Source organism: Lissotriton vulgaris, chromosome 1_1, assembly GCF_964263255.1.
Source record: "Lissotriton vulgaris chromosome 1_1, aLisVul1.2, whole genome shotgun sequence".
Taxonomy (NCBI): domain Eukaryota; kingdom Metazoa; phylum Chordata; class Amphibia; order Caudata; family Salamandridae; genus Lissotriton; species Lissotriton vulgaris.
Genome location: NC_141685.1, coordinates 1,820,038,084 through 1,820,054,989, shown reverse-complemented (window position 1 = coordinate 1,820,054,989; position 16,906 = coordinate 1,820,038,084). Strand labels below are relative to the sequence as shown.

The window sequence follows — 16,906 nt, the reverse complement described above, 5'->3', positions numbered from 1 at the left end:
GATTAGCCTAAGACTGCTTAAGCCACACTACCTAGAGGGTAAGCAGAGGTTGTCTGGAAGGTAACCCTCAGCCCTGACGAGGAAGAGAGAGTCCCTGCTTGTCGCTAGTGCTTGCACTGCGCCAACTAGAGTCTCCCCCTTCCTACAAACTCACTGCACCATAAGTCATCGCCACATGGCCGTATTGAAGCAGAATTCAATGGACAAAACATAGCTCCGAGTGCAGGCCCTCCACACCATGCATCATCACAGGGTACGTACACGCTCAGTGCCGAAGGTACTACTAACTCAGTCCACCATAAGTTATCGCCGCGTGGCCTTATTAAGGCAGAATTCAATAGACACAAGAAATTGCTCCGAGTGTGGCCCCCCTGGACCATGCATCATCGCAGGGTACGTACACGCTCAGTGCCAAGGGTACTACTAACTCAGTGCACCATAAGTCATCACTGCTTGGCCTTTTAAGGCAGAATTCAAAAGACACAAGACATTGGTCGGAGTGTGGCCCCCCAGACAATGCATCATCGCAGGGTACGTACACGCACAGTGCCAAAGATACTACTAACTCAGTGCACCATAAGTCATCCCACGTGGCCTTATTAAGGCAGAATTCAATAGACACAAGACATTGCTCCGAGTGCGGTCCCCCAGACCACGCATCATCGCAGGGTACGTACACTCTCAGTGCCAAAGGTACTACTAGCTCAGTGCACCATAAGTCATCACCACGTGCCCTGGCCACCAAGAGTCATCCGCCTGGGATGACTCTTGGTGGCCAGAGGCCCTTGGAAAAGCACCCATCCCGACGGACCACGCACGGAACCTGGGCGTCATCCCGGATTCCTCACTCTCGATGAACAGACAAGTCAACGCCGTTTCTTCATCTTGCTTCAACATTCTGCGCATGCTCAAAAAAACATTTCGTTGGATCCCCACCGAAACTAGAAAAACAGTCACCCACGCTCTGGTCACGAGCCGACTGGACTACGGAAACACCCTCTATGCCGGTACCACCGCGAAACTCCAGAAAAAACTCCAACGCATCCAGAACGCTTCAGCCAGGCTCATATTAGACATCCCGCGTAAAGAACACATCTCTGGTCACCTGAAAAACCTCCACTGGCTCCCCGTCAATAAAAGGATTACTTTCCGGCTCCTAACCCACGTACACAAAGCACTCTATGAAATCGGACCAGAATGCCTCAACACACGACTGTCCTTCTACACCCCCTCCCACCAGCTACGATCCTCCAACCAAGCCCTTGCCACTGTACCTCGCATCAACAAATCCACCATGGGAGGTAGATCCTTCTCCTACCTGGCAGCTAAAACCTGGAACTCACTTCCCACTCACCTTCGCCTTACTCAGAACCACCTAGCATTCAGAAAGCAACTTAAAACGTGGATATTTGACAAGTAATTCCCCACCCTTCTTCAAGCGCCTTGAGACCCTCCGGGTATGTAGCGCGCTATATAAATTTATTGACTTGACTTGACTTGACTTATTTAGGCAGAATTCAATAGACACAAGACATTGCTCCGAGTGCGGACCCCGGACCACACATCATCGCAGGGTACATACACGCTCAGTGCCAGAGGTACTAGTAACTCAGTGCACCATAAGTCATTGCCACGTGGCCTTATTAAGGCAGAATTCAATAGACACAAGACATTGCTCTGAGTGCGGCCCCCCGGACCATGCATCATCGCAGGGTACGTACACGCTCAGTGCCAAAGGTACTACTAACTCAGTGCACCATACGTCATTGCCATGTAGCCTTATTAAGGCAGAATTCAATAGACACTAGACATTGCACCGAGTGCGGCCCCCCGGACTATGCATCATTGCAGGGTACGTACACGCTCAGTGCCAAAGGAACTACTAACTCAGTGCACCATAAGTCATCGCCACGTGGCCTTATTAAGGAAAAATTCAATAGACAAAAGACATTGCTCTCTGCGCAGTGCGCCCGGATCACGTATCATCGGAGGGTGCCCATACGCTGGTTGCTTCAGGTGCTACTAACTCGGTGCACCACTTATCATCGCTGGTTGCACGCACACTGAATTGCCAATACTGTGCAGCACTACTCAATGCCACATGGCTGTGGGCCCTTGCTGACTGCTGCCTCCTGCCTACACTGCGGTCATCAGGGCTCACAAGTAAAATGTAATGGTCATTCAGTAATTACAGAGTCAAGTAGGCAACTGACTACGATGTCCCTAAAACCTACGTACTATCCTTTTAGTATCCTTGCTTCAAGAACTTTCTTGATATCAATTATAGCATCATCGCAGGGTGCACACACACTGAGTGTTCACAGGGGAAGACACTTAGCAAAAAATTGTACAGCTTCAGCTTGAATATGCTTTCACATCGAGAAATTAGATCCTACGAATGTTTGCATCGAAAGACATCTGCAAGTTTATATTCAAAGTCAAGAGGAATCATCTGGATAAGTGTAGGTCTTGTTGCGTCACGAAATCAATGATATAAAACAAGTTTGTGATGATATAGAGTTACATTTCTTTTGTAGTCAAGAGAAGTGTACAGATAATAACAGTTTGAGTGTACATGTTGAAGAAGAGATGGAAGATAATACTGATGTGAAGTTTGAAAAAGAAGTAACAAAGTTTAAAGTAGTTTCTGGTGAAAATCCCAACTAAGTATAATGTCCCGCAAATCTACACAATATCCTTTTAGTATCCTTGCTACAAGAACTTGTTTTATGTCAGTTATAGCTTTACTACAATGACCAAATTCATCTTGCAAGTCCAAACAAACACTGAATGGCAGTCTACACTTTGGACTGCAGAGCTCACAATTTCAACTATAACGTCCCTGTAGCCTACATATTTTGACAGTGTATTTCATAAATGTTTCATCTTTTGTTCCATCCACCTACACTGCGGACAGTAGGGCTCACAATTCACATCGAGTCGCAATAGCAGAGGACACAGTCCAATAGGCAAGAGACTTTGCTCCCAGTGCGGCCCCCTGACCACGCATCATCGCTGAATGCTTCTGATGCCCCTACCTCAGTGCAGCACAACTCATGCACCCTTTCTGATACAATATTTTGTGTATAATTTCGCATCTGCTGTCCTACATCAGTGTATCACAAGTCATGAACCCTTTATGATAGAATCTTTTATGTATGATTTCATATCTGGTACCCGTACCTTAGTACAGCAGAAATCATTGACATTTTATGATTGAATCTCTATGTCTGACCAATAATGACTGTTGTACTTGTTGCCATCAGCAACCATTCATAGAGGGTTGGCTTACAATCACCCCACACGCATTCACCACAGAAGTCACAGGAGATGTGACCCTGTTAATAAAAAGGAGTCAAGCGCACATGCCCGTACCCAATTCTACTATCTATCTGTGTCCATGTGTTCATTATGTATGCAACATGCTGCCCCTAGGCCCTACCACATTACATAGTGTTCTAGACAGCGTATGCAACCATCTTACCAGTGACAGTGGGGAAAAACTTTAGTGTAACTTTGTCTCGGTCATTGCGTACGTAGAGACTGCATCATTAGAGTACTGCAAGAAGAGTGTATACTGAATTTATAAGTGCGTGAGGATTGTCAGAGTGATTGTATAAGTACATATGTTGGTGCAGCCTAACTCCGACAATGACATTGTCTCTAATTGGCTTCCGTCCATGTGCAAAAAACTACAACTTTAACTTTCCATGGCCCTGTATTGCTACAGCTGCAACACTCCACTGACTGTGCAATACACATTCATATCTACACAGATATCTCATGTCCACCATCTTTCTTGTGTGGAACTATGGATGAATATAGGGTGGGTAATTCCCTGTACCTTCCATGTTGGCCATATTGTGGGACTTGGCTCACAGAGAGACACTTTGGCTTTTGCAACCCCGGTGATGGTAGCACTCCAACAACGACACCCGCATCCAGTTTTGTCAGATTTTTTAAGCTTTCTATAGCCCAAAGCCAACTGAAAAGTAGCCCAAACTAGCCCAATATTGTTACTTTAGAGAAGGAGGGGCAGGGGCAGCATCATGCAGGCAGTGAATGCATTGGAATTGATGTTGCAACAGTATGCCAAGTAAATCTTTGTCTAATAAAGTGCATTAACATACTACTTTGCTGGAGCGTTGTATACATATTTATATTCTGGCAACTAGCACAAACCAAAATGTTACCACACAACTGGAAAAATATAGCCAAATTGTGCGTGATCTAGCTCAATCTGGCAACACTGATGCCACAGCCCCTCCCTCACGGCTGGAATACACCTACACCACACCCATCCAGCACTGGCGTCACAGGACACGTGACCCTGCTAATATAAAGGACCGGGTGCACGTGCTCTACGCCATTTTAGAGTTTAGAGTATGTGGCCTCACTTCTGAATGAGTTAGTAGCACCACAAGCACTGAGCAGGTGTACAACCTGTGATGATGATAGGAGCACTAGTATGTCCTCTGCCATGGCCATATCAAGACTCAGTACCAAATGTGAGACCTATTACTTTACATAATGGAGCTGCATGATGTGGAGGGTGCTGTGACTGCAAAAAGGTAAGCAGTGAGGCCTTGGTGCGCAGCGTCGGGCAGATAACTCTGGGAAGCGGGAGTGGATGGGGTACAGTACCCTGAATGCAGAAAGATGGCAGGGCGATTTAGGGGTACACACTCGTATATACTCTGCCACAGAGTGGATTGGTAACGCGAGCACTAGTGCAATGCCCGAGGGGCCAGTGCTGAGTTCCAACTGTGGGCTGCTTTTTGGAACAGTCTGGGGGCAGATTTGGGTGGTGTCACTGTTGTTTGGATACAGCCAGCAACCCAGTGGGTGTCTGAATGGCCTTTCTGAGGGCACATGGGTGTTATGTTCAACAGTGACCTTTCCCTGCAGGCGCAGGTCTCTAAGGTGGCAGCTAGTTGCATGACCATTATCCGCCTCTTGTGAAAAATCTTGCCCCTGTTACCGCCCACTGCTCGGATAGAGGTGGTGCGCTGCATCGTGCTCAGTAGGTTAGACTACTGCAATGCTTTATTGCTGGGGTCCCCGAGCTACCTTATGGATATTCTTCAGAAGCTCCAGTCTTGCAACAGCTAAACTAGCCTTAGGCTGGCCAACGAGATCTTCTTCCGCAGCGGCTTTGGCTCAGTTGCACTGGCTCCTTGTAAGGGAGAGGGTGACCTTTAAGTCCCTATGTCTGACCTTCAAAGCCCTTCACGGGTTGGGCCCGGTGTGTCTACAAAGGATGCTTTCGTGGTATGTACCGGCCCGTAACCTGCGCTCCTCTTCGGCCAGGGTGGTGGCCGTACCCAGGTTTAAAAGATCTAGAGTGGGAGGCAGATCATTTAGTGTGGCTGCGGCTAAGCTTTGGAATTCTCTGCCCATTGAACTCAGGCAGACTAACTGCCTTCTTGCCTTTAGAAGGCTGCTAAAAACGTGGCTTTCCCCCCTCTCTTAAATTTTCAGCCTGCCACTAGCCGCCTGTTTCTCGTTTTTTGATGCTGCCAGCGCCAGGATGCCTTTCGAGGTGATAGTGCGCTTTATAAGTGTAATAAATAAATAAATAATAAATAAACATGGGCCACTACCTCACGTTTAGGAACAGGCAGAAGTATAACTTTCTTTCTCTCGCAGGGTCGCCCATTAATGTATGCATACCTAGGAGGGCAGGGGGCCTGATCAGAAGTGGCCTCACTTGTTTTTAAGTCACCAGTGTAAACAAATCTGTGCATTTGTTTTGTATCTCCCCCACTCCCCGTTTTTTTAAATAAAATTTTGCCGAAGCAGCATTCCCAGGCCGTTTTTGAATCCTAATCCAACCCTGCTCTTGCATTACTAATTTCAGTCTAACTTTCAGATCTGGGAGCTTGAGAGTTCCACTATGTTGCGGCACGTGGTTGGAGACAGAGTGGTGGCGTAAGGGTTAGCTGGTACGGTTTTGTACACAGTGTGGGCACTCAGTGCCCCTCCTCATCTCTTCCTTTCTCTCCCTCTTGCTCTTTCTATCTCTCTTCCTCTTACACTGTTTGTCTCTTTCTCTCTCTCTCTCTCTCTCTCTCACTCTTCCTCTGTTTCTCTATACCTCTTTCTCACACTCTTTCTCTCTCTTCCTCTCTCACTCTTTCTCTCTCTCTCTTCGTCCTTCTCACTCTTTCCCTCTGTATTCTTCTCACTTGCTTTCTTTTTCTCTCTCTCTTTCTCTCACTCTCACTGTTTCTCTGTCTTCTGCTCACTCTTTCTTTCTCTCTCTCTTCTTCTCCTCTTTGATGGATGCATAATGCACAATCTTATCTTGCTTTTTATCTAACAGGCTGTGAATCACAAATCGACGTACACCCCCCCAACACGCCCCAACACCACCAAAGCTGAACGCGCGATAAATCTGCGATGCTGCGTGGCCATCCTGAACGCACAACAAAGTTGTTTCGGCACATGATGGACCCTCTTACACACACGCCGGTGGCAGAAGGAGATCAGAGAGACTTATTTCCGCAGCAGCGGGCAGTCACCTCTGGGCAGTGGGAGTAGAAAGTGTGCAGCAGTCTGGGCGCACAAGAGCGCACAGACACCTCCGAGCAGTGGGAATAGATGGGGTGCACCAGCCTCATTGTGCATGAGAAAAACAGAGAATTACGTGCGTGCAGTTATATCTACTCTGCAATTACTAATTCTATATTATCTTTCAGATCACTAAACTTGGGGGCTGAACTATCTCCCAGCACATGGTTGGAAACACACCGGTGGCACAAAGGTGCGCTGCACAGATTTTCTCCAGGGCCAACACTTCCTCTCCATCTTTTCCTTTTTCTCTCTCACACTTTCTCTCTTTCTCTGTCTCTTCCTCTCTGTTTCATTCTTTCTTTCTCCCACTTCCTCTCTCTCTCTCTTCCTCTCTCTCACACTGTTTGGCTCACTTTTTCCCTATCTCACACTGTTTCTTTCTCTCTTCCTTGTATCTCATTCTTTCTTTCTTAATCTTTCTCTCTTCCTCTCTCTCACTCTTTCTCACTCTCTTCCTCTCTCTGACTCTTTCTTTCTCTCTTCCTCTCTCTCACACTGTTTCACTCTTTTTCTCTTCTTTTCCCTTCCCCCACTCTTTCTCTCTCTCTACCTCTCTTTCTCCCTCTCTCTTCCTCTCTCTTTCTCTTTCTCTTTCTCTCTTCTTTCTCACACTGTTTCTCTCTTCCTCTCTTCCTTGTATCTCTCTCTTTCTTTCTCTCAATTTTTCTCTCTTTCTCTGTCTTCCTCTTTGTCTTACTCTTTCTTTCCATCTTCCTCTCTCTCTCTCTGTCTTTCTCTCTCTTCCTCTCTCTCACACTGTTTCTCTCTTTCTATCTTCCTTGTATCTCACTCTTATTCTCGTTCTCTCTCCTTTGCTAGACGCATAATGCACCATCTTATTTTTTATTTGTAGTTCTTTTCTTTTAATAAAATATTTTACACACATAGTTTTATTTGTTGTTGTTTTGTTTTAATAAAATGTTTTATATGAAAATCCATACATGACTAAATTTTTTACTTGTCCAACCTCACAAGCATCTTTTTTATTAAAACTGCAACACCAGCTGATTTGTTAGGCTCCACAATTAAAAACGTTCCTGTCACATTTGTTTGTGGCGGGTGAGTGGGGATGGCGGACAAGGGCCTGCTGCTAGGGGATGTCAGAGTAGTGTTGGGTGTCCGACCTGCATCATCGTTGCCTCCATTGTATCTCTTCTCAGAGACCTGCAAGCCGGTGGGCTGGCTTGTAAAAGTGCAGGCTCGAGAAGTCGCACCGGAAGAGCTGCAAGCCCACCAGTGGTTCGCAGAGGGAGACTTGCGGACCCAAGAAGGTTGTTGATGGTATGCTGGTGATGTGGGAAGAGGGTGAGTTACCTGCTGATGTGGGGAGAGGCAGGGTGAAAGCGGTATCTCTCACAGACATAGCTCCATTATGTTTTCAGAAAAGCCGTGGACAGATGTCAGCTGATGGACTGAATCACAAAATGGCTTTTCAATGCTCATATAGTGTGACTTATGAACAGTTCGTACCCAGGCTCAAAGAGGGACATCTGTGGCAAGTCCGCTCAACTCACAGCGGTAGAACTACGAGCCGTCGGATCCCAAAGGAACAGCAGCATAGTAGCTTGCAGAGGTACAGGCACAGTAGTGTACTAGCTGGCAAAGGTAGACAGCTGCGAGCCGACGGACTGGTGTCAAAAGGCATACCTTCGAAGTGGTGATGTTGGGCACAGGGAGCGTGAATGGGTTATCTTCCTACTAGTGTCCTGGAGTGGAAGTCGTGCTGCCTGGCGCACACCTGTTTCACCTTTATTGTTAATAAACCTTAAACCTTCACTGCGTCCAAATTATCATTACACAGAGCTTCGCTATAATAATTTGCCCCTGGAACCACCGGGATTCCTTCCTGAACGGTCGCTCCCCCCACGCTCTCCTGCTAGATTCACTGATTGACTACACCTGCATCGCAGCTGAAGCCCTTTGCACACGAGCATTCCTGACCGCGCCTGGTATCGTTGACATTGAAAGATTAATCGCGCTTTTAAGCTCTTGCTCGCGCTGCGCTGTGAGAACGTTATTTCACTTAATTGATTTGTGCTTTGTTGCACTTTGAATTGCCTGCTTCACGCTTTGTGCCTCACTGTCTGCGAAGCTAACCGCGTTTATCACAGCTTCTGCATTAGCGCTTTGAAGCTGATTGTCGCTTGGCGCTTTCTGAAACCAGATTGTAAAATTTTGATTGGCGCTCTGTGTATTTATTACTTGCACTTCATTGCTGTAGTGTGCAACGTTAGTACTTTTGTTAGTGGCGCTTTGGCAGAGGTATTCTGCAGGAGTTGAGAGCCTTTGGCTGCCTGGTGACGAGCATTGTGCTGTGCCCTGCTTTTACTTTCATTTTTGCCCTCCATTTTGTGTTTTCCTCTCCCCTGACCCGCCTCTCTGATCCCGTCTCCCAGCTGACCCTCCCACACACGAAGAACAGACTCTCCCCAGCCCGTACCTAGCTGTGACCACCGGGATTCCTTCCTGAACGGTCGCTCCCCCCACGCTCTCCTGCTAGATTCACTGATTGACTACACCTGCATCGCAGCTGAAGCCCTTTGCACCCGAGCATTCCTGACCGCGCCTGGTATCGTTGACATTGAAAGATTAATCGCGCTTTTAAGCTCTTGCTCGCGCTGCGCTGTGAGAACGTTATTTCACTTAATTGATTTGTGCTTTGTTGCACTTTGAATTGCCTGCTTCACGCTTTGTGCCTCACTGTCTGCGAAGCTAACCGCGTTTATCACAGCTTCTGCATTAGCGCTTTGAAGCTGATTGTCGCTTGGCGCTTTCTGAAACCTGATTGTAAAATTTTGATTGGCGCTCTGTATATTTATTACTTGCACTTCATTGCTGTAGTGTGCAACGTTAGTACTTTTGTTAGTGGCGCTTTGGCAGAGGCATTCTGCAGGAGTTGAGAGCCTTTGGCTGCCTGGTGACGAGCATTGTGCTGTGCCCTGCTTTTACTTTCATTTTTGCCCTCCATTTTGTGTTTTCCTCTCCCCTGACCCGCCTCTCTGATCCTGCCTCCCAGCTGACCCTCCCACGCTCCGCCCCCTCCACCATCCATTTAAGCCAGATGGTCCCACGCGCAGCATCCACGCGCTACGGCCGCGCCGAAGGTGCGCCAAAGGTAAGCCCGTCTACGCCCGTCCGCGCCTGGACCGCGCCCAGCGCCATACCCCCTGGCCCCTGTCATGCCCACCCCTCCCGCATTACCTACGATGCCACCACCCTCCTAGCCCTTAACCCCGACCGCTCCCCCAACTGCGTCCAAGTCGCTCCTGGACAAACCCACGGACCTTTCTCATGCAACTCCTGCAAATTCAACGGCACCGACAACAACTCCGCTACGATCACACCACAGATATCCGACCCCAACCACCTACAATGCATCCTGCTCAACACCCGATCGGTCCACAGGCACGCCATTGACCTCTGGAATCTACTAGACACCATCTCTCCGGACGTCGCCTTCCTAACAGAAACATGGATGAACGCCTCTTCTGCCCCAGACATCACCATTGCCATCCCAGAAGATTACAAGATCATACGCAAGGACCGTACCGGCCACACAGGAGGAGGTATCCCTATCATCCATAAGAAATCCATCCGCATCTCAACCAGCTCAGACGTCAATCTCGCCAACTCTGAACACCTTCACTTCCAGATCCACATCGACCCCAAGACCACACTCAGAGGCACCCTCCTTTACAGACCTCCAGGACCCCGCGCACAATTTAGTGAGGACATCACGGACTTCATCACTCCACACGCGCTCCCCTCCAAAGATTACATCCTTCTGGGAGACCTCAACTTTCACCTTGAAAAGAACAACGACCGCAACTCCACCACCCTTTTGGACAACCTCGCCAACCTCGGACTTAAACAACTGGTCACTTCCCCCACCCACATCGCAGGTCACACACTCTACCCTATCTTCACCTCCAGCAATCATGTCTCCTTCAGCCACACCACGGCTCTCCTTTGGACTGACCACAGCTGCGTTCACTTCACCTACAACAAGCCCAAACCCAACAACCACCCCCAACCAACTCTGCAAAGAAACTGGAACAAAATCACCATCGACCAGATCTCCTCATCGCTTCTTCTAAACCCCTCAGCCCACTCCTCAAATCCCGACCAAGCCGCCACCAACCTCACCCTATGGTTATCCAACAGTGCCAACATCCTAGCACCACTGAAAAAACGACAAAACAAACTCGGCAGCAAGAAGGCCTCCTGGTTCAACGATGATCTTAAGAAATCCAAGAAACTCTGCCGCTCCCTTGAGAAGGCCTGGAAAAAAGATCCAACCACCAGCACCAAGGAAGCCTTCAAAAACGCCACCCGCTTACACCACCAACTGATCCGAAAAGCCAAGAAAGCCACTTTCAAGGACCGACTAGATAACAACGCCCACAACAGCAAAGAACTATTCAATATCGTCAAGGAATTCACCAATCCCACGGCCAACTCCAACGACATCACCCCCTCCCAAGTCCTCTGCGACTCCCTAGCCTCATTCTTCCACAACAAAATCGCAGACATCCACAACAGCTTCGACAACCAACCCGAAGACCAACCCACCCAACCCCTAGCAGGACCCCCACCTCCCTTGAACACCTTCAACGACTGGAACCCAATCTCCACTGAGGACACCATCCGCCTGATGAACTCCATCCACTCAGGATCCCCAACCGACCCATGCCCTCACCACATCTTCAACAAAGCAGACTCCATCATAGCACCACACCTCCGAGATGTCATCAACTGCTCCTTCAACTCCGCCACCTTCCCGGAAAGCTGGAAACATGTCGAACTCAGCGCCCTCCTGAAGAAACCCACAGCTGACCCCACCGAACTCAAAAACTACCGCCCCATCTCGCTCCTTCCATTCCCGGCCAAAGTCATCGAGAAAGCGGTCAACAACCAGCTCGCCGCCTTTCTTGAAACTAACAAATCCCTCGACTCCTCACAATCCGGCTTCCGAGCCAAACACAGCACTGAAACCGCCCTCATCGCAGCAACAGACGACATTCGAACTCTCCTGGACAATGGAGACACAGTCGCCCTCATCCTCCTTGACCTCTCCGCAGCCTTCGACACAGTCTGCCATAGCACCCTTCTACAGCGCCTCAAAAACATCGGAATACAAGGAAAAGCATTGGAATGGATCACCTCATTCCTCACCGGAAGAACCCAGAGAGTCCGCCTCCCACCATTCATCTCAGAGGCCACTGAAGTCATCTGCGGCGTACCCCAAGGATCCTCACTCAGTCCCACCCTCTTCAACGTATACATGAGCCCCCTCGCGGCCATCGCACGCCAACACAACCTCAACATCATCTCCTACGCGGATGACACTCAACTGATCCTTTCACTCACCAATGACCCTACAACTAACCTACACGAAGGAATGAAAGAAGTAGCCGAATGGATGAAACACAGCCGTCTGAAACTGAACTCAGATAAAACAGAAGTCCTTATCTTAGGCACCTCCCCCTCTGCCTGGGACGACTCTTGGTGGCCAGAAGCCCTTGGAAAAGCACCCATCCCGACGGACCACGCACGGAACCTGGGCGTCATCCTGGATTCCTCACTTTCAATGAATAGACAAGTCAACGCCGTCTCTTCATCCTGCTTCAACATTCTTCGCATGCTCAAAAAAACATTTCGTTGGATCCCCACCGAAACTAGGAAAACGGTCACCCACGCTCTGGTCACGAGCCGACTGGACTACGGAAACACCCTCTACGCCGGTACTACCGCTAAACTCCAGAAAAAACTCCAACGAATCCAGAACGCTTCAGCCAGGCTCATATTAGACATCCCGCGCAAAGAACACATCTCTAGTCACCTGAAAAACCTCCACTGGCTCCCCGTCAATAAGAGGATCACTTTCCGGCTCCTAACCCACGCACACAAAGCACTCTACGAAATCGGACCAGAATGCCTCAACACACGACTGTCCTTCTACACCCCCTCACGCCAGCTACGATCATCCAACCAAGCCCTGGCCACTGTACCTTGCATCAACAAAACCACCATGGGAGGTAGATCCTTTTCCTACCTGGTAGCTAAAACCTGGAACTCACTTCCCACTCACCTTCGCCTTACTCAGAACCACCTAGCATTCAGAAAGCAACTTAAAAAGTGGATATTTGACCAGTAATTCCCCACCCCTCTTCAAGCGCCTTGAGACCCTCTGGGTATGTAGCGCGCTATATAAATTTTCTGACTTGACTTGACTTGACTTGACTTGACTCTCTTTTATATTTTCACTCGATGCGAGGCACAAGATGGCTGCTACCACTTCCTGTTTCAACTGTTAGCAGCCAATCAACAGACACTTGCTGCTTTGAAGAGTTAGCAGCCAATCAGAGGCAAGCTTGTGCTCGGGAGTAAGGCACTGACCAGATATATATATTTTGTGGCTTTAATATCTCAAAAAATGCAGAACAGATTACACCATTTCAACAAACCCGCGCTTTCTGGACCAAGACCTTTCTACCTGCCAAATTAGGCGTAACTCCGTTCAGCAGTTTGACCTGTAGCCTTGTCTAAAGTTTCCTATGGAAAATCCATTGAGAAAACACGTTTTCACACCCTCCTTTTTTCTCAGCCCCCACTTGACCAATCACTCCTAAACTTTCAAGATAGGAGCTCATCAAAAAAGAGAAACTTTATAGAAAAGTTTGTAAAGAATCGTCAAACAACGCCAAAGTTATAAGCAGATGGAGAGCTCCTGGAGGGGGGTCATGCAACTCCCCTCCCAACATGAGTGAAGCCCCGAGACTGCAGGACCCCATCATGCTTCCACAGCTCCAGCAAGCCGGCTAATATTTTTTAAGAAATGCCCAAGGTCCTACCCACCCCGGGGTCTCATTAAATTAAAACACAGGAACCCAGCGCGAATTCCGCCGATTTTATTTTGTAATTAAAAAAAAATTGGGGTCCTGGGGGTCCTTCTGGGACCACTGACCAGGCTTAGGGGAACAGGGATTTTCCACTCTGCCCCCTTCTCTTATTTTCTACCTTTGTTTTTCTGTTTTCTAGCGACTCGCTTCTACCGAGCCACAAGATGGCTGCCAACACTTCCTGGTTTGGAGTGTTGGCAGCCAATCACAGTGAAGCTCGTGCACCGGACTAAGGCTCCGCCAAGATATCAAAACTTTTATTTTTCTAATTTCTCAGCAACTACTGAACGGATTTACACCATTTAAAAAAAAAGGTCGCTTTCTGACCCATGCATTGCCTTTTCTGCCAAATTTGGGGCAATTCCGTTTAGTAGTCTCAGATGTAGCCTTACACAAAGTTTCCTATAGGAAATTGATTTTTTGACTCTTATTTTTTGGATTTCTCAAAAACTACTGAACGGATTTACACCATTTAAAAAAAAAGTCACTTTCTGAACTAAACTCTACCTCCCTGCCAAGTTTAAGGTAATTCCATTCAGCAGTTCACATGAGGAAAACGCTTTTTGGGACCTCTTTTTTCTCAGCCCCTGCTTGACGAATCACCCCCAAACTTTCAAGATAGGAGCTGACCTAAAAAGTGCAACTTTTTGGAAAATTTCATAAAGATTTGTTAAACGGCACCATGTTATAAGCAAATCAAAAAAAGCTTTTCCTATGTAACCTAGGTTGTAACTATAACTACCTACTGGCGACCGCCAGTAGGTAATATATATATATAGAGAGAGAGAGTTAGTTCTGAACATGTATAAATGAATATATATATATATATATATATATATATATATATATATATATATATATATATATACACAAACATACCCAGTTAGGGGCATATTTAAAAGAACTGCTACATCAGTACATAAGATTTATTGCACTTGCCGCAATGTCCTAACAACGCCATAAATGCCCTGTATTTACAATTACAGTACAGTGCTCCATGGCTCAAGGATTCACAGATGCGTCAGAAATTCAGATGCAGGTTTTGGCACTAAAGTGATCCATTGCAGGAATTGGTCGCAAGACTGACACAGAGGCAAGTCCCATGTTAAAAGCCCTGGGTCAATCTTTACACCTGGTTTGAGAATGGGTTGGGAATTTGAAGCATTCAAGTCATAGAGTGCTGGGGTAAAATTTTGTAAATTTTCACTGCATCAACTCTATGTGGCCTTTAACGTGGGAATGCCTACCCTGCATACATTATACCTGGTGCAGAGATAATGGGACGCAGGCTTCTACAAGCTGAACCATCAGTTTGTAAATATGGAGCAATGTGGAGCATTATTTGCGCCGCTGCTGCATCAAAAACAGTTATACTGTGGAAGCGTTAGCTCTTTGTAAATATGTCCCTTATTTCTGAACATATGTGAATGAATGCTATAACTCGAGTGTGACCCACAAGCATTAAAGTCCTGACATAAGATAGGTTTCTATTAATCTTTGCATCTTTTCTCACACAGTTTTGGACTACTACACCCCATATTCTCTTTTTTCTTAACCCCTTTAGATTATCAGTTAGAAACTCTGAAGTGACAGATATAACAATGTCAAACATATGTAGAGGAAAACTTCTTGGAAAAAAATGATAGCAGTGATTTTAAAGATATCCTCGACTGGAAAACTAATCTAGGTGATACATGCAAAACTTTCACAAAGCATAGTGCAACACAAGGCTTTATTAAAACAAGTCTGACGTTACCTCTTCCATCCTGAACCTTCTGTACTTTCTGTACTTGTTTTGTGACATTTTCAGCTTCATTCGTATATGGAAATTCACTTTCACTCGCACCTTTGAAAAGATATGTGAAGAGAATTCAATGAGTCAAGTTATTTATACTCAAGCATTGCAAACATTGCATATATTGTATTACGTCTGCTTCTTTTTCAACGTCCCCATACCTCGTTCTATTATCTTTCTCTCTACTTTGCTGACTTCTTCTTACCTCTCTTTCTCATTACTATTGTACACCCATCCAATCACTCTAACGGTGTTCTCTCTACCTCACGTCTGCCTACCTACAAACTCTATAAATACATCTTACCACCGTATCCTCACCTCATCTCTCTCTCTATACTGCTCTGTATGAAGATCTAGATCTCTTCCTTTCTACTTTCTCCTTCTCCAACTCAACTGTCTCCAGCACCTCTCTCTCTCAGATCTCCACTTCTTTGTATCCCTCTCCCATGCTGTGTCTATAGCCAATCTACTTTGCCCTCTCTTAGCATCATCCCACTTTACTTCACCTCTCTCTCCTCTGTCTGTCTTTCTCGGTTTACCTCACCTCCTTAAAAAACTCTTACTATATGCTACCTCACTATTCCCTATGTCACACATCTCTCATTACCTTGTCTGTCTCCCCAAACTCCCTCCCTCTACTTTGCCTCTCAATTCACCTCACCATTTCTTTGCTACATCATCCCTCTAAGGCCCCCTCTTTCTATCCACCATGTTTCCCGCTATGTTCCCTCACTCATAAACTAACTCATCTCTCACTATCTTTCTCTGTCTCTACCTCTTCCTCTACTATAATATACTCTCTCTATTTCCCCCTTTCCATAACATTGTATAGAGGATCTGCCCAGAACAATCTTTGCTGGCTTCCAGTGCCCTGGGGTCCTAGTGGCTTGGTAATCACCCTGTTGAAGAACATGTCAGAGTAAAATCACAAGGAATATAATCGAAATGTTGTGAAAGAGGTGGAGTATGAACCGCTGATGTTCCTATTCCAACTTGATATTTAGCTCCATCTAAATGATGTAAGATCTAAGCCATGAACAAAAGAAAAGGCAGCTTGGGTGCTTTCAGCCCACCACCTGGAGCAGTCACTAGATCAAAGAAATGACCCCTGCACACCTAAATGGCCAGCTGCACATTGCAACCATTAGATAATATATTTTACAACAGAAAAGAGAGGCAACAAACACAGGTTACACTAAAACAGAACAAAGGCTTGTGGAACCTGATCATCAGTAGATTCTTTTCTTTTTAGTGTATGTTTCCAAAGGCAGTGCAGCTGTGAAGGCTTCATCTTGCTTGCAAACATTAAAGAAACACACATAAATCATTCGTCCGACCACATAATTACAAGTCAATTTACAGACAAACAAAATGATGTTACAAATACAAAAAAAACATCTATTACAATGGATACAAAATGTTGCCATAGTGTTCTATATGGAACTTCATGTGAAAAATTGTTAATTAAAAAAAACCACAACATACACTTTGTTGGTATTGATGGAAGAGGCGGAAGGCAGGAGCTAATGTATCCCACTTCCATAGCATCGCGTTGTTTCAAGCATGCGAGAAAGACTAGAGAGTATCTATTGACCAGTCAAAGTGACAAAATTGTCAAAAGTACCAGAAGATA

General features: G+C 46.6%; 1 protein-coding gene across 1 annotated transcript in view; it reads right to left on the bottom strand.

Moving 5' to 3' along the window:
• The window catches only part of C1_1H12orf42 (chromosome 1_1 C12orf42 homolog), a 1,726,734-nt gene that overhangs the window by 472,407 nt on the left and 1,237,421 nt on the right, over positions 1-16,906 (bottom strand). The window contains exon 10 of the mRNA XM_086933179.1: positions 15,235-15,324. Within this exon, the coding sequence (XP_086789305.1) occupies positions 15,235-15,324 (90 nt within the window). The remainder of the gene's footprint in view (positions 1-15,234; positions 15,325-16,906) is intronic.